The 18490-nt window shown below is 41.9% G+C and overlaps 1 protein-coding gene across 2 annotated transcripts in view; it reads right to left on the minus strand.

Annotated features, from left to right (window-relative positions):
• ELAVL1 (ELAV like RNA binding protein 1) overlaps positions 1-18490 on the minus strand; it is a 76693-nt gene that overhangs the window by 27343 nt on the left and 30860 nt on the right. For both annotated transcript variants that reach the window (XM_067557199.1, XM_067557210.1), the window contains exon 2: positions 10364-10547. In XM_067557199.1, coding sequence (XP_067413300.1) covers positions 10364-10535 — 172 coding nt within the window. In that variant the 5' untranslated portion in view covers positions 10536-10547. The remainder of the gene's footprint in view (positions 1-10363; positions 10548-18490) is intronic.

An 18490-nucleotide genomic window follows, 5' to 3' on the forward strand; every position in this document is an offset into this window, starting at 1 on the left:
ATCTAACCGTTAGAAGCATTCAGGTTCTGGATTCAGGGGTGAGGCCACTGACCTGAGGAGTTAGGGCAAGGCATTGGGGCTCGAGAACTTCTCTTTTCTGCAGCACCAAATGGGCATTCTGTGTTCCTGATTTTAGTGAAAAATCAGGCTCTCTCACCCACAGGGCCTCTCACCTCCACTCCAGTCAGCTCTGCTGGCTCGGGGGTGGATAGGGGGAGAGGGGGAAGAGGAAGAGGAGGAGAGGGAATCAGCTCTGTTCACATAACCAATCAAAAGTATGCAAACCTAAAACCATTACCAAATGATTCTTTAGGCCTTCCTAGTAAAAAATTAAAAAGCGAACAAATCAATCAATCAATCTTCAATTAGTAGCCACCGGACTACTGGTAACTTCCCATTGGAGAAGAAAAAAATTGTTGGAAATTAGACAAATGTTAATAGTGTTGCTGTAATGGAAGGGTTAATTCACTCAGTATGTATCTATATAACAAAATACACATACTTAGATATTTGGTTACAGTTTATTTGATACTCTGGACAGTACAATCACCTGAAAACTACAGAGCATTTACAATTTTTTTTTAATATCATTAAGTACATTAGACTTGCTTTGGTTTGCTAATATAACCAGCAACAGATGAAGTTATTCACCTGTAATTGGAGGTTCTTCTTCAGGATGTGTGGTACTAATGTATATTCCACTGAGGTTTTATGAATGCACACCATGAGTCCAGAGCTGGAGAATTTTTCAAGTACTGGCGTCCGCTGGTCCAAGCATGCGCCCGTGGCTCACCTCATGATCTTGTCCAAGATGACAAAGGTTGTGGAAGACTGACCTCATCTCCAATTCTTTCTCCACCATGAATCCAAGAGATATATAGTAGAGGGAAAGGAGGGTAGGAAGTGGAATACAGATAGACATGACAGATCTCGAAGAGCTTCCTGTTAAAGGTAAGTAACCTCCTCTTCTTCTTCGAGTGATGGTCCTTCTTGTATTCCACTGAGGGTGATTAACAAGTAGTACTTAAGTCAGAGGAGGGTGCAAGGATGAGGATGGAACAGTTGAGCAGAGGATAGCTACACCAAATGAGGCACCCATCGTAGAGTCCTGCACCAAGGCGTAATATGTGGCAAAGGTATGTACTGAACTCCATGCGCCACTCTGCATATGTCCCAAAGCAGCACATCATGGAGGGGGGGCCATGGTCAAAGCCTGGGCTCTCCATGGAATGGGCCCTCACACCAAGAGGTGGAGGCAGTCCTGACAACTGATAGCATAGTGTAATGCACTCCAAAATCCACTTGGAGATTCTGTGCGTGAAGATTGTTATTACAATATCTGAGAGGGTTAAGGGGCAGACAATCTAGGAGATTTCCTGATCGGTCTTGTCCTCTGCTGGTAGAAGCCCAAGGCCTAATGGACATCAAGGGAGTGAAGTTGTCGTTCCTCTTCTGAAGCGTGAGGCTTTGAGAAGAAAGCAGGTAAGTGGATGAGAAGGTTGAGATGAAACTGGGATACGACCTTTGACAGGAACTTGGGACATAGGTGCAGGGAGACATAACCCTTATGGGAAAGTGGTGAAAGGAGAGTCTGCCCTTATGGCCCCAAATTTCACTTCCCTTCTTGCCAAAACGATAGCCACAAGGAAGGCTACTTTCATGGATAGGAGGAACAGAGAGCAGGAAACTAGCAGCTCAAAAAGGCTGTTTCATTAGTGCCGACAGAACTAGGTAACGGTCCCACTGGGATGCGATAGGTTGTGCGAGTGGGAGGGTTCTGATGAGGCCTTTCCAAAACTTAGCAGTCAGTGGGTGTGTAAATATGGAGTGTCCTTCCAAAGGGGAGGGGTGGAAGGAGCTAACTGCCACTAGGTGGACCTTGAGAGAGTTGAGGGAGAGACCCGATGACTTCAAGGACAGAAGGTAATCCAAAAGAAGGGGAATCTCCACCTTTTGGGGGAAAGCCCTTTCTGTTGGGCCCAGGAAATGAAGCAGTTCCACTTGGCCCAGTAGGAATGCCTAGTGGACTTCTTCCTCCTGCTCGAGAGGATGTCTTGCACTTCTGATGAACACGCCCCTTTTAGAGACGATACCTATCCAAATACCACATTCTGAGGTGAAATGTCTACTGATTGGGATGTCTGATCTTACCATTGTGTTGTGTTAGCTGCTTAGGGAAAGTGCGGATGGGAAGTGGAGGGCAAGCTGACACATGAGAAGTTGGAAAACCAGAGCTGTTTGGGTCAGAATGGGGCGATCAGGATGACTGTTGCTCTTTCCCGCCTGATCTTGTGGAGTACATGTGGAAGGTACTTGTGGTAGAGGGGGGAAGTGTAGTTGATCTGGTCTGACCAATGGAGAATGAGCTCATTGCCTTGCAAGTGGAGACCAATACCACTCTTGGTGCAGTACATGCTGCACTTGTTGGCAGGGGAGGCAAAGAGGTCCCTGGTTGGAGTCTGCCATTTGTTGAATAGGTTGCTTACTTCGGTATCATGCAGTTTCCACTCATGACTGGTCACAAATCGTCTGTTGAGTGAATCTGCAATCATGTTCTGAGTCCTCAGAAGATAGGTTGCAGATAACAGGATCTTGTGGCTGATGCACCAATACCATAAATTGTGTGCAGAGAGGTTGTGAGAGCAGTTAACTCCCTTTCGTGTTGATGTAGTAAACAATGATGGAGTTGTCCGGCATGATAAGAACATGACGGGAAAAATGCTTGGCTTCCTTACATCTCTGAGTTCCAGAAAGTTGAAGTGCATCCTGGATTTCTAAGGAGTCCATGGTTCCCTGTGTCATGTGATCTCTATATGTGCTCCTCACCCTACAAAGGAGGTGTCGGTGAGGATCACTTTGTCTGGGGAGGATGGGAGAAACAGGACCCCCCTCACAGACCTGTCGTGGGTCCATTCTCCACTGGAGTAAAGAGTACCTCAGGAGAAGCCATCAGAATCAGGTCCATGGCATGGTGCACAGGTGAATAAACTCTCTGGAGCGACATCTGGAGGCAGCGACAGTGGATGTGAGCAAAGGCAGAGGTGAGTGAAGGTGGTAATATATGTGCCCGAGCCCATATGGCCGAAGAGGGATAGGCAAGTCCTGGCTGGGACAGAAGGACTGTTGACTACTCAGGATGAGTTCCTTCAGAGAGTGGAATCTTTCCCTTGGTAGGTACACTTATGCTGTGACTGAGTTGATTGAAGCCCCTATAAAGTCTAGGGACCGTGTGGGACCCAAAGTTGATTTTTCAACATTGATGCTGACCCCAAGGCACAAAAGGAGTCTGAGCAACATGGAGGTGGAAATCCAGGCTTCATCTCTGGACCATGCTGCTTGGAGCAAGTTATCGAAATTAGGGGAATACAAGGAACCCATAATGCCTGAGGTAGGCCTCCATGACGGAGAAAGCTTTGGTGAAGACCCTGGAAGCAGTGGTGAGTCCAAATGGCAGGACCCTGTTTTGAAAGTGTTGAGGGTTTACTGTAAACATCAGGAACAGTCTGTGGGCCAGATAAATATCTGTGTGGAAATAAGCATCCTCCATATCAAGAGCTGTAAACACATGCCTTCTTCTAATGATGGGATGGCTGCTGCTAAGTGGACCATATGAAACTTGGGTTTGCAGATGAAGTGATTGAGATGATGGAGATCCAGGACTGGTCTCTACCTGCCCTTCTTTTTGTGTATCAGGAAGTAAGCTGAATAGAAAAGTCCAGAGGAACCCGCTCTATCACCCCTTTTTGTAGTAAGAAGTTCACCTCCAGGTCCCTGAGAAGGGAATCAGGGAGGGGGTTCTGAATGAGGTAGTGAAACAAACTCAGTCATATAGCCACAGTGGATGACATTTAAGCACCCACTTGTCCATTGTTACTGCACTCCAAGCTAGTAACAAGAGTGCTAGATGACTCTTTGCCCGCTGCCATACAGCCACCCCATCCCCTTCAGGGGTCGTCTAGAACTTTTGTTACCAACTTGCTAAACCTTCAGTGGAATAAAATAAGGACCATCACTTAAACTGAAAAGACAATTCTTCTTTAAGGATGAAAAAAGTCCTGGATGACAAGGAGGTTCACTAAACAGAAAAACTGAAGTTTTTCTTTATGTAAGGTTTCTCTAAACAAAGTGATTTTTTGTAATTGTTAATATTACACTGTGGTGACTGTATGATAGAGATTTGTAAATTTGCTAAACTACCTCCTAATCAACAGTTATTTTAAAGGAAAAATTGTTTAAGTTTGCCATAATAGAGACTGCCCTCTTTGCTTTAATTTTAATTATTCAACGCATAAAAAAGATAGCAAATGAGGCAAGTTATCTGAAGCCTCACTCCAACCCCACCCCATTCACAGGTGTGTAATGAATACGGTGGGGGACTGCAAGAAGAGAAAGGATGGGCTTGTGGTTAAGAAAGTGAATTGGGGCAGCTTCTTCAGGAAGTATACAAAAGTAAGATCATCCAGGACAGACATTGCCTTTGTCTTCCTCCTCAATAAATATTTACACAGCTTCTGAGAAATCATCTCTCATCACCCCACACATACTCTAAACAGTCATATTCCTTTAGCAGTACCCCTTTGCCCCCCAGTCATGTGATAGGCTGAAGTATCGTTAAGGGCGGCTAGGACAGCCTATAAACCTTGGGCAACCATTGACACTAATTACATCAAGACAAGGGTGTTATATATCCACAAACAGCAGCACAAAACAGGCTAGGGGTACAGTTTTCTGCATCAAGCCAGGAGAAATTTCCATGGTACCCAACCTTCTAACCAAACCAGCCACGAAGACCTCCAAGTATGATGTGTAAATCAAACAGCACTTGGAAGTTCAACCTCCTTTGAGGAGTTAGTCAAGCAATGCAAAGGCTCTCAGGACAAAATTCTCAGCCCAGACATTCTGTATAGAAGTCAGGTGATTGCTTTGAAGCAAGCATGGAAACATCACCACTCCATCAGAACACAGAAACTGTCCACACGGGTCAAGACCAGTGCTCCATCTATATCGGTATCCTCTCTCTAACACTGAAGCAGCTGGCATTGGCCAGAAGGTACAAAACACTTAGCAGATATGGAACAACTTGCTCCCAGGGAAGTTTCCTCCTAAACCCCAAAAGTCAGAAGTTGGATTATGCCCTGAAGTAGTGGTTTTAGATACAAATAGTTATTACAATCTTGGAAGGTAACTCTGGATGTTCCCCTCTAGGGAAAGCAGTTGCCTTCTCCAGTTGGGCACAAGCAGCTTAAAAGCCATTAACATCTGAGAAATCGTGGTCTTTTTGAAAGAGAAAATTGTGAATGTAATGGGAAAGATAGAAAACTAGTAAACAACATTTCTTCAATAGTATATACAAGAATAACTGGCAATGATTTTTATCTATATGGAAAGTGGAAATAAGACAGCCATTTGTTAGCAAAATGGTCCAAAAAAGAAATACTAAACAAAGATTAGTTATTTACAGAATATTATTTATTTAAGGGACAAAGATGCATTGATCAGTGAAATAAAAAGTTTGCAGTTGCCTCACTACAAGTGACTATGATCTATTTGCAAACAGAATAGTCCCAACCAGTAATATAGATTAAAAGGGCCAATTTCTCAAAGCAAGAAATAACTGTATGCAATACTGAATGGGAGCACAATGCTTCTGTTAGACAGACATCTTGACTGAGAGGATATGAAAGGAACAATAAAATATAAGTCAGTATACTGCAATCAGCAAATGGAAAAAGGGGGAAGTGGACTGTAATGAATATAAACTAGAAGTTAAAAATTGCAGCTGACTGAAAAAGGAAGCTAAAGGTATCAATGGAGTATTGATGGCTAGCAGGGTAAAGGGCAACAAGAAAAAATATTTTTAATGTATCATGAAATAAAAGAAATCCTAACACTTGTACAGATCTTTACTAGATTGAGATGGTAAAATAGTCAATGACACAGAAAAGGTAAAAGCGTTGGTTAATGTTTATTCTGTACAAGGAACAAAGCTAGACAATGTATCCACCTCATAATAGCACCCTTCCAGCAGTAAGAAAGTAAGTAACAGTAAGGCTGTTACACAGCTTCTACTGAAGTTAAAAGCTTTCAATCAACAGATCTGGAAATGTTGCACTCAAGAGTCTCCAGACCACTGGTGTTAGTGCAATACATCTTGGAAAAAGAATTCCAGAAGGCAAGAAGAAAGTCAAAGTTCTGACAATATTTAAAGGATTAAAAAAGGTAAGTAGGTAATTATAAGCTAGTTTGTTTGGCCTCAATGTCAGGCAAAAAAAATTGAGCAGATGATGTGGGTCTATCAAAGAGAAGACAAAAATAATTAATGCTAATCAACATAGCTTTATGGAAAATAGGTGTTGCCAAGCAAACCTGATTTTTTTTTGACATTACAAATTTGGTTGATAAAAGGTAACTTGACCTAATATACTTTGATTTCTGTAAGGTATTTGACTTTGTACCACATAACATTCTGATTAATAAGTCTGCACTACATAAAATCCATATGGTACTTGTTAGATGAATTAAAACAGGCTAGCTTCTCAAAATGCAACTGTTAATGGAGAATGATCAAATAGTGGGAGTAATTCTAGAGTGTTCATGCCCCGTCTTTCTCAGCCTAATGCCATTTAATAATTTGTATATCAATTACCTGGAAGAAAACAAAAGTATTTGCAGATAAAGTTTGCAGATGACTGAAAATTTGATGGGCTGGTAAGCAACTTACATAGAGCAATCTAGATTGCTTGGTAAATTACAGAGAATAAATTGAAACCATGAATTCCAAAATAGCCAAATGCAAGGTCATAAATTTAGGAGCAAAAACACAAGCCAGTATTTACAGGATGGGCAACTATTCTGGAAAACAGTAACTCTGCAAAGTACTTAGGGTCACTAACATATGAACACAAGAATGCTATGGCAAAAAAAGCTAATCCTTGGATGTATAAAAAGGGATATAGTAGGAATAGGGAGACAGTGTTACTTGTGTATACAGCGCTACTGGATATTGCATCCAGTTCTGATGTTCACACTTGAAAAGTAGACTAAAAAAATTGGAGAGAGTTCAGAGAAGAAGTATGAAAGTGATTCAAGGAATGGAATACATGTCTTACAATGAGAAACTTAAGCAGCTCAATTTAGCTAATCAAAGAAAGTTAAAAGATCTATAGGCACCTACACAGGTAGAAAGTATCTGACACTGGGGGACTAATCTACCAGAGAATGCATAACAAGATTAAGTGCCTGTAAATTTAGAAAAATTCAAACTGGAAATAAGACAAATTCTTAACAGAAAGAGTAATTGCTAATAAAGGGAACAGGTAAATTCATTACCGCTTAAAGTCTAAGTGGAGAGGTTGCATATCTAACTCAACCTCAAGTTACTGGACCAGAAAGTGTTCACTTATACACTAGGGACAAATAATTTCTTTTAATATAGGAATTGCCATGTGAATTCTTCAGTCTGTGTTATGCAGGTCAGACGATGCTCACAGTGGTCTTTTGTGGTCCTAAAAAAAAATTATATATGAACATAGGTACGTAATAGCCCTTTCTAGACGGCTCTGATGTCCAGCTCAGAACATATTATTCCTGGTGTGTTCATATATTACCATAGACACAATGATGCAGTAGAACACAGTTTACAACAACAAAAGTGGTCAGAGGGATTAATTTATGAGGTAAGATTAGAATAACTAGTGCAGATATAGTTCAAGCAGCAATTAAGAAGGGAGTCATACTGGTGAGACAATTTTCAAATATTTGAAGGATTAAGACATCAAAGATGGACAGGAATTACTAAGAGATGAAAAATCCACTCACTAACGGTAAGCAGTTTTCCCTCATAAGAAAGTCTATGTCATCATTTCTGCTGAAAACAAGATTTTGTTAAATAAAACCACCACCACCACAAGGGGCAAAGATAATCTTCCAAATGTTAATTGATGTAATGCTATCTTCCCAAGTCTGCATATAGCTCCAGTGTCCATGCTGCTGCTCATAGATTTTGCCTTGTAGATGCTTGGGAAAGTTATGAAACACAATGAAGTATTGGAGCCATTCATAGGGAAGGCCAATCCAAAAATAGCAGCCATATGAGGGGAAAGAATAGCAGAGACTCCACAACAGACCCTCAGGAATCGGATGCTCTGGTAGTGGAAAAGGAAGAAGGAGGGGAAAAGGTCTCTTCCCTCCCAGAAACCAGGACAGTAAAAGTGGGCAAGGGGGAGAGAAAGGAGAATGGAAAGCTTTTCAGATTTAACTTGGATGCTTAAGAGACAGAAATTGACGTGGAAGACCAAGCCCAACAGCTGGATCCACAGCCAAAACCAGAGATCAATTTTTCCTTCTCAGCAGCTGAATAAGGTGTGTAGCCGGACTTGTTACTGAGTTACCCCATATCTCACTGTTGGCTCTCCACTCTCCATCTTTCTTATCAGCCTTTGTTTAGTAAGTGTTTTAGTTTGATACAAAGATTACTCCTAGCTAGATAATGAGAGAAAATTAAGGAATGGAACAATTAAGCTGATCAGTAAGGTCCTACTTAACTTGCGATATTGTGGAAATTGTGGAATCTGCAATATTAAGCTTCCACCACTGCAATTTTGACAGTGGGAGAACCAGGCGGCTGACAGCTGGGACCCTCGCACGCAGCATGGGCAGCTGAAAGTGGAAAAGTAATAATGGATTTTATTACCGCAAATAACATCCATTACTACTTTTCTGCAATTTTCCATGGCTTGTCTGCAATTCAGCTGCAATTTTTTGACAATCATCTCGCAATTCAAGTAGTGCCTTACTGATCAGGAAAAACTTTCCTATCAATTAATATAGCCTCCCCAAGAATGTGGTGGAATAGCTCTAATCCTAATTATAGCGCTTGAGACAGTTTAAACTAGTCTGAACAAAATAATGGACAATGTGCTATAGGGTTCAGTCCTGTGTTGACTGGGAAATGGACTGGATGGCTTACTATCACAAGTCTTCTCCATCCCTACTTTGTCAAGCTTCTGTGTAAAACCCTCAAGAACTAGTTCTGCTCAGACTACCCATGTATCCACATGCACAACTTTAGACCGAAGACAACTGTATAAAATTTTAGCTAAAGAGGGATTCTGAGAATTTCTGGAAAAATGAAGACATGGATCAGAAGTCATTCTAGCTGTCAATGTCATAATTAAGGGTGCAAAACCATTTCCATTCTAATCACCTGTTTTCATATGCACATGACTCTAAAATAGTCACCTTTTGTATAAAATTTTACATGCTTTGTTTCTAGCAAAACTGAAATGCTATAAACAACTAATTTTTACTCTTGAAGATAACTCAGCCACTGAATTTTGAAGCTTCAGACTTTGTATGTAAATAGGCCTTAGTGAACAATATGGGCTTTGCTAATTTTGAAGAAGTGAGTAAGAATCTTTGAAGTGCAGGGTCAACATGTGCTGTAGAAAATTCCACTAACCTGTTATCTGCATGCTTAAACATGGGTGTGGCAAACATGCATGCACAGGCAGTTAGCTGCACACCTATTTGGTTATAGGAATTTACAATATCACCTACTGAAGCAGGAGATTGTAAACTCAAAGGATTCTGAGAAAGGATGAGCAGAACTTGTAAATATAGGAAGGTGCTTAGCATGTAAAAAATTATAACACCTTTATACCTCCAATCACCTCATTGTTTCCACACCAAGAAGTTGATAAAAGCTCTGCTGGGTGAATACTGTTAGCTGATCAGGCTGAACGGGTGTAACAAGAAAGTTATGACTCTGATGATGGTTCTTTGAAATTCAACAAATGTTAAGTTCCACAAGTCTAAGCAGCTCTGTGTTTATTACTTTTCCCTGAGCCCCATCCTGCCTTCTTCATTAAAGAGCTTGTGAAGTTAAAATGGAATCATCATTAGAGTAATGTTAAGGTTACAAAATAAACATGCAAATAAGAAAATTCCTTAAGATAAGGTTTTTTCCTTCAAGAATACATCTGCACATATAGTATTTTTCTGTTTTGAGGACTCCTGGATTATTTGCACAGTCCAAGTCTCACTTTATGCAATAAGGCCAAGTTAAACATTGCAGAAGGATTTATGGGTTGAATGGACTTGTTCACACCAGGTATGAATTAAGTTAATGAGTTGCATCTCCTAATCCAAGAAATTAATTTAACCCCTTAATTTATTAAAATGTCCTGACTTTATAATTCTTTATTTCTTAATCTTAACATTGCATTAAATCTAGTTGTGTTCATTTCTGTTACTGTAGACAATACACACAGATATTCAAAATATCTACTTGAATTGCATTTAGTCAAGGGTTTGTGGAAGCAGTCTACCACAAAGCAAAAATTCCTTGTAGACTAGATTATACCTGCAACTTTGTCCCGAATAAGTTTAGCAGATTCAACTTCGCCAATACTGCTAAATAGACTCCGTAACTCATCCTGCGTCATGTTCTGAGGGAGGTAGTTCACAATTAAATTTGTTCTACCAATATCATCCCTGCAATCTTCAGCCATGTGATCTTCATAACCATTAGACATTTTATAAAATATCTGCAAAGAGAAAAATCACAAATAAAGTTCTACATCTTCATTTTAAAATAAATTGAACTTTCTCTTCCTGTATTCAATTGAAAGCTTTTTACTTTAGGAAGATGAAAACAAGTAACTATTTCAAAATTATATATTATCTTTATTTCTTAAAGGAAAAAGCCAGTGTTTTTCAAAAAAATCCAGGATATTTCATTCTCTTAAGCTAACAAATTTGAGCCATTGAAAAGCCCCTCTAGCCGTTCACTTCAATAAACAGAAAAAAAGCAAGAGTGAAAACAGATTTTAGGTACATTTCAATGTATACCAAATCACATACACAAAACTATATTAAGAGTTGTTGTTATCCCTGCAATTTGAGTTCAGCCCCTTGTTCATATGCATTATAATAGCCTCACCCAATGTAATACAGGAAATCTATGGCAGAGATTGAAACAGAAGCCAGTTCTCTTGGGTTCCAGTACAGTGCTTTAACTACAAGTTATTTTCATACAAACGTCTGCCTTATACACTGCCCAGCCTGTATACTGAATGAAACATGGGTAAGACTAAGATTTAGTCAGGGTATTTTTTAGTAAAAGCCATGGACAGGACATGGGCAATAAACAAAAATTCACAGCCCGTGACATGTCCAGGATTTTTACTATAAATACTCTTGACTAAATCTTAGCAGCTCCCAGGGCGTTGCTGCTCCAGGGGGGCACTGGTGACTGAGAGCTGGCCCGTGCTCCAGCAGCAGAGGCTGACTAACCCCAGCTGCCTGCTGCTCCAAGGCCTCTGGAAATTGCTCTGTGACAGCCTCCAGGGCCAGCATGGACGGACGGATGGACGGACAACCATGGGACCAGCTGCTCAGACAGCCTTGAGGTCACCCGTGCAGCTGCGGAAGTCATGGAAAGTCACTGAATCTGTGACTTCCATGACCCCTGTGACAGACTCACAGCCGTAGGCATGGGTGCTGTAGAACTGACAGTATGCGATCACATGAAGACCTTCATAATACATACACAAAAGGGGCAAATTAAGGTTGCATTAGAACCTTAAATCTGGCATTTCCTAGTTGAGTGCTTGACTTTGCAACTCAAACATGCTTTTAACAGGGGTTAGGTTTTTTTATTATAATTTTAAAGGTTTTTATAAAAAAACTGAAAAAGTCCAGAAGTTTCATGATATGAAGCCATACTGACTTCCTTTCCCTGCTTGAACCATGAGCAGGGCTTGAATCCAGAACATTTAAATCCACAGAGATCTACTACTTGAACTAAATGAATAATTGGTAGCAGTATCAGGCTGTTACCCAGCATGTGGGCCAGCCACCAGAAGTGCAAGCAACACAAACTTTGCCAGCGACTTACACAACTATCTGGGAACACTGAGAATCAGGATTCTCAAGTTCTATTCCTGGCTCAGGAGTGAAATGGGACTTAGTGGTTATAGAAAACCCAGACACAAACAGAGATCTGGCACATTCATTCTCAAAACAACGTGGCTAGCTGGATGAGATCTGGTCTGCCATATTAGAGACTAGGTTACTTTCCCACCTCTCTTTGAAATGACCTTGTGCAACCCCTCAGCTGGGGGGGGGGGGGAAATAAACTTCTCTGCCTGCTAAAGTAAGTGTTACTGAGTAAGGCTACATACAAAGGCTGTGAATTGCACTGAATCAGTGTAAAAAGTGGGACTAGAGTCTCCCAACTCCCAGCCTAGCACTCCTTCCCCAGGCCAGAAGAGCTGCAACAGCTCCTACTAAGTAGACTGATGCCTAAGTTGATAGTTATTTAAAAACAATAGGCATAACGAATATTCTTAAGAAATGAAAGACCTGACCATATACCACTGGGAATTGATGCACTGACATGACCTTTTGTCTGGCCAATTACAACAATGCTTTCAAAAATTTATGTCCATAAACACTCATATTGTTGTTCGATCTTCCCTGTAGAAATTAATTCCCACTTCAACTTACCAAATCATTCCCATCACCAGTTACATAAAGCAGAATCAGTCCCTTTTAGTCACTATATATTAGCACTCACTTAAAAAAAAACAAAAACAAAAAAACAAAAAAAAACAGCACCCTACACAGATTTTGCAACAAGCTATCTATCTATCTATCTATCTATATATAAAATATAAAAGAGTTCCTTATTACACGAGGAACCTTTCAGCATACAAGATTAAAATTTAACTCAGAGTGCAGCACTATGTGAAACTGGAGTTCTAAATGAAAATATGTAAACAGCAGCAATTTTCAGGAGACTTGCAAGTGTTAAAAACATTGGAATACCAAGAAATTCTAAGAAAGTAAAACAAAAAACCCTACACTTTGGTAAGTATGGAGATACAGAATTTTCCACCCCTGTATTCCTGTCATGCTCCATACAAAACTTATGAAACTACTATGCCTAAACACATTCAACATTAAAAATTAAGAATTTTGTATTACACTTGTCTCCATGGAATCAGAGTACCTTGACTCAATACACTGATGTATAAACAAGGTATGGAAACACCCACCCCACAAGTTACATACCACTGACAATAAATAGCAGGTCAGTTTCCAGTTCAGCCTCCAGAAACAACAGCAGCAAGACCAACACACATATCATGCATGTCACATTAGATTTTTCTAATACCATCCTTCCTTCCCCTCTACATGCTCATGCCAGCCACTGGAATCGTTGCAGCCATTTTAACCTTTTAGCCACAGTGATCTTATTCCTTTTAACTCCATTCACTCTCCTGATTTGGCTACCAATACCAATAGTCTCTGCATTCTTTAGTCTAGCAGAAAAAAGTATACCTTCCCAATGGCTAGAAGGTGAAGCTAGATAAATTCAGACTGGAAATAAAGTGCACATTTTTACAGTGAGAGCAATTAAACATTGGAACAATTTACGAAGGTCATGGAATCTCCATCAGTGACAATCTTTATATCAAAATTACATGTTCATCTATAAGATGTGCTCTAGGAATTATTTTTGGGAAATGCTATGGCCTGTATTATACAGGTCAGACTAGATGATCACAATGATCGTGTCTGGTCTTGGAATCTACTGAGCCTGTGTTTCACTACCCTTCACTACCCTTGTAGTTCAGATTCAAATCTCTGTTACCAAAACACAAAAGTTAAATTTTCATTTACTCTGAGAATTTTCACTAACTTTGAAAAAAGTTCATCTATTACAGTTTAAAAAAAAAAAAAAAAAAACCAGTGAGAGGTCACATTTTGTCTAACATTTCTAATGAGAGACACAGGGTGAGGTAGTATCTTTTATTGGACCAACTTCAGCTGCTGACAGAGACAAACTTTCGATCTACACAGAACTATTCCGGTCTGGAAAACGTACACAGTATCACAGCTAAATATAAGATGCAACAGATTGTTTAGCATAAGGAGTTGCACATATTTCAAGGGACCATTCAAGGTGAAGTGGCCTGTTAACACCCCTCCAGTCACAGGAGGGAAAGGAATGGAGGGGATGGGGGAGGCAATTAGGAAGGGTTGTTAGTGGGTTACAGATTGTTGTAATAAGCCATAAAACCAGTATCTCTATTCAGCCCATGATTTTTGGTGTCTAGAAGAGTTATGAATTCAACAAATTCTTTCACAATGATGACAACTACTCACGATTACCATGTCCCCATGGACGATATAAGGAAAAAAAATCATCTGACTGGACACCACAGAGTGGACGAAACCACACCCTTGATCATTACATTGACTGCTTCAGGAAAAAAATTGACTGAAATCCTTAACGAACATCACAATCTCTCACTATACAGTTCCTGAAATCTAATAATCAGACAAGACTAGCCCAGTGATTCTGACAACAATTTTTTTGGTGGCCTCAGAGTGCGGCCACCAACTCTTGCTGGTGGCAGTATTGACGATTTTTCCTAATGTACTCAGTTGATGTTAGGAAAATCAAATAAATATGCACATATACATGTCCAAATAATAAGTTCTGGGTTTTGATGATTCAATTGTGTGGATCAGAATATTAGCAAAAGTTGAGGAGCTCTTTGAATGGAAAGGCTGCCTCACTTGCCCTACTCACCTTTCAGGTGAGAAAGGTGAGTGGGGTGCATGAAGAACTGCAGCTCCTGCCAGGTAGCTGGAGAGAGTTACTTGTTCTACCCTGCACAGCAGCCAATCTGGCTACATGTGCAGCAACTTACCTGAGCCACCTGGCAGGAGGCAGGGAGGGGTCTGCTTTTGTGGGGTGGGGGGGGAACTGCAGCTTAGGGAGGGGGCGGCTGGGGGATCACTTGCACGGTTGCAGGGAGGGGGGATAAGTGGGTGAATGCAAGAACCCTGGAGGCAATCAAGTGGCTGGCAGGGAGGGAGGAACGGGGGTGGGTGCCAGAAAGATAGAGAGGGAAGCAAGTGGAAGTCGGGACCCAGAGGCATTGGTGAGGAGGGCAGGGATGGGGGGCGGGGGGTGAGTGGATGAATGCAAGGACCCTGGAGGCAATCAAGCAGTTGGCAGGGAGGAAAAGGGGGTGGATATCAGGAAGGCAGGGAGGGGAAGTAGGGACCACAGGCACTGGCAGACAGCCAGTGGCTGGCAGAGAGGGGTGCGGACGCCTCAGCAGACACGCCGGGGGGATGGAGGAGGTCACTTACCTTGACACTGCAGTCTGGCTGTGGAAGGTGCTTCTGGGAACCAAGAGCCAAGGGTTATTCACCCTGTGGGGGCTGCTCCCAACAAGTCCCGGCTGGGTGGATTCTTGCCCCTCCCTCCCCAGCTGCTTGTGGCTACACAGAAACCCCCTGGTGGCCACATCTGAGAACCATTGACCTAGCCATACAGTGATCAAACCACCTCGAGTGCCATCATAGTCCTCAACCATGAGGACTGCATTAATGAGGCCAAACAACTCCTCACTGACACCCACCTACTATAAAGAACTCAAAGAAGACCCTACACCACAGTTTTACCAGGAACTTAAGGACATCATCAAATCATTCCCTGAACAACTCCAAGACAAACTCTACAAACACATCCCCCCAAAAACTCACCCCATGGACCTTTTACATGCTTCCCAAGATACATAAAGAAGGGAAACCAGGCAGACACATCATACCTGGCCATAGCACTCTTCTTAAAGGAACAGCAGGACTCATTGAAAACATCCTCAAACCACTCACCAGACAAAGGGCCACCAGAACCCAACAGATTTCCTCCACAAACTCCACAACATTAACAACTCCCATCAGAACACCATTCTTGCCACCATGGATGTCACTTCTCTATACACCAACATCCCTCACAATGACAGCATAGCTGCCTGCCTCAAATATTTACAAGACAGTAGACAACCCTTGGATAGCCACCCCAAACACATCGCCAAACTTATCCATGTCATCAAAACCAATGATATACCTGAGACACACCGATATTTTCATCCTCTGGACAGATGACAAACATCCTCATAGATTTCCACCATATTTTCAACCACCACCACTCTCTATTAAACTCTCTTTCTGGGACATCCATCCCTATATGACCATCAACTTCCTGAACACCACAATCAACTTCAACAATAGAACTCTACAGACAACTATATCACAGATCCAGTAACCACTCCACACCAACCCATCTGTTCTCTACAGCCAAGCACTCAGTTACAACAGAATATGCTCTGAGGAGAAAGTTCTGGATATTCGCCTTAACACATGCAAAACTGCCTACACCACACAAAGGACACTCAACCAGAGAACTAGATCGAATCATGGAACAGGCCACCCAAATGCCCCAGGAGAACTTGCTTCAATATGGAAATAAACCCCCTTCTGACCACACACCCCTAGTTATCACCTACCACCCCACACTGGAACTCATACAGGATATCAAACAACTACAACCCATACTTAATGGGGACCCCATCCTGAAAAATATCTGTCCTGAATCCCTCTTCTGACCTTCAAACACCCCCTCCCCCAACCTCATAATTAGAAGCAAGCTCTCCACAGACAGGATATGCAGCACCAGACCTTGCCAGAATTCAAAGCAGCACCAGATCCTGCCAGAACAACACATGCAATCTGCAGACATATCTGCACTGCTACAATGATCAACACCCCCTACAACACACCTTTCAAGATCCAAGGGTCTTACAGATGCATATATCAACATCCAGTGCACTAAATGCCCCAATGACTATGTGGGTGAAATCAGACAATCCCTACCCTCTCAAATGAACTCTCACAGGAAGGAAAACAAGATGACCAAGACACCATATCACCTGTGGATGAACTTTCCACAAAGTGATCACTCTGTACCTGACCTATCAGTTCTCATCCTCAAAGGAAACCCTGCATAACACTTTCAAAAGACGAGCCTGGAAGCATAAATTCACAACTTTGTTAGACACTAAAAAATCATGGACTGAATAGAGACACTTATTTTATGGTTTATTACAACAATCTATAACCCACTAACAATCCACACCAGCTGCCCCCCCCGCCCGCCACCTCACTTCCTTTCCCCCTATGACTGGAGCGGTATTAACAGGCCACTTCACCCTGAATGGTCCCTTGAAATACATGCTAACACCTTATGCTAAATCATATCTTGCACCTTGTATTTAGTTGTGACACTGAATACATTTCCCAAACCTGAAGAAGAGCTCTGTGTAAGCTCAAAAGCTTGTCTCCCTCACCAACAGAAGTTGGTTGGCCCAATAAAAGAAATTACCTCACCCACCCTGTCTCTCTAATATCCTGGGACAAACACAGCTACCAGGAACAAACGAGAATCCTATTGCACTTTAAAGACTAACACATTTAATTTTTGTAGGCATAAGCTTTCGTGGGCTGTAACCCACTTCTTCAGATGCAAGAAGTGGGTTACAGCCTACGAAAGCTTATGCCTACAAAAATTAAATGTGTTGGTCTTTAAAGTGCAATAGGACTCTCGTTCTTTTTGCTGTATACAGACTAACACAGCTACCCCTCTGGAACAGCTACCAGGATACTGCATTTCTAATGAGACTCATTCAAGCACAAGCTATAGCTTTCTCAGTGACCAGCCTAAGACTGTGAAGCCTACCTCTGAAAGAGAAACATGCGCATAAGTACCTCAGTATAAGTATTGGTTTGCAGTTGATATGCTGCTGTAGGTAATAATCAAAAGACCTAGCTTTTATATAGTACTTGTCATCACTAGGTCTCAAACATCTTTACATCATTATTCTCATTTTACAGATGAGGAAACTGAGGCACAGACCAGTTAAGTAACTTGCCCAAGGTCATCCAGCAGGCCAGTGGCAAAGCTAGGAATAGTCCCAGTCCAGTGGCCTTTCCTCTAGACCATATGGTTATGTGATTCCTCAGTGCTCCTTTCCACTCTTATACATTTTGTTACAGTGGAATGGTCAATGCTTTGAAATGTTTGCAATGAGCAGCTGCTAACAAGGCTGGGGAGAAAAAATTCATCCATAGTCTGTCCTAAAACTGTTTGTTACAGTAACTTTGAGCACATGTGAGAAGACTGGTGCATCTCTCCTTTCCCACCCCCTGCCCCTGCCTCGACAATATGTAGCCCACCATGCCAACATTTTCAGCTCCCCTCCCCATCCCATTAAGCCAACAGTTGACACTAAAATACATTAACGTAAGAATTTGCTTCTTGCTGTCTCCTGCCCTAAGCTGCTACCTACACATATCACAGGCAGCATCTTATGGAAGGCTGCATGCTACCTTGATTACCTAGCCTAAGTTGCTTCCCTCGCTCCCACTTACCTTCCAGCAGGGACTCCTGCCTCTGCTTCCGCCAGGCTTCCCCAGCCATACCCCAGGTCCACCCAGTCCACCCCTCCTCCAAACAGGGTCTCTCCCCCACACACACTGGCCAGCCCCTTCTCCATCCCCTCCCCTGCATTACCTTCATCCCTGGTAGCATCATACCTCTCTCTGTAGATCCTAGCTCACATGGAGG

Source organism: Emydura macquarii, unplaced genomic scaffold (genome assembly GCF_026122565.2).
Source record: "Emydura macquarii macquarii isolate MOO-44397 ecotype Brisbane River unplaced genomic scaffold, CSIRO-AGI_Emac_v2 contig_306, whole genome shotgun sequence".
Lineage (NCBI taxonomy): Eukaryota > Metazoa > Chordata > Testudines > Chelidae > Emydura > Emydura macquarii.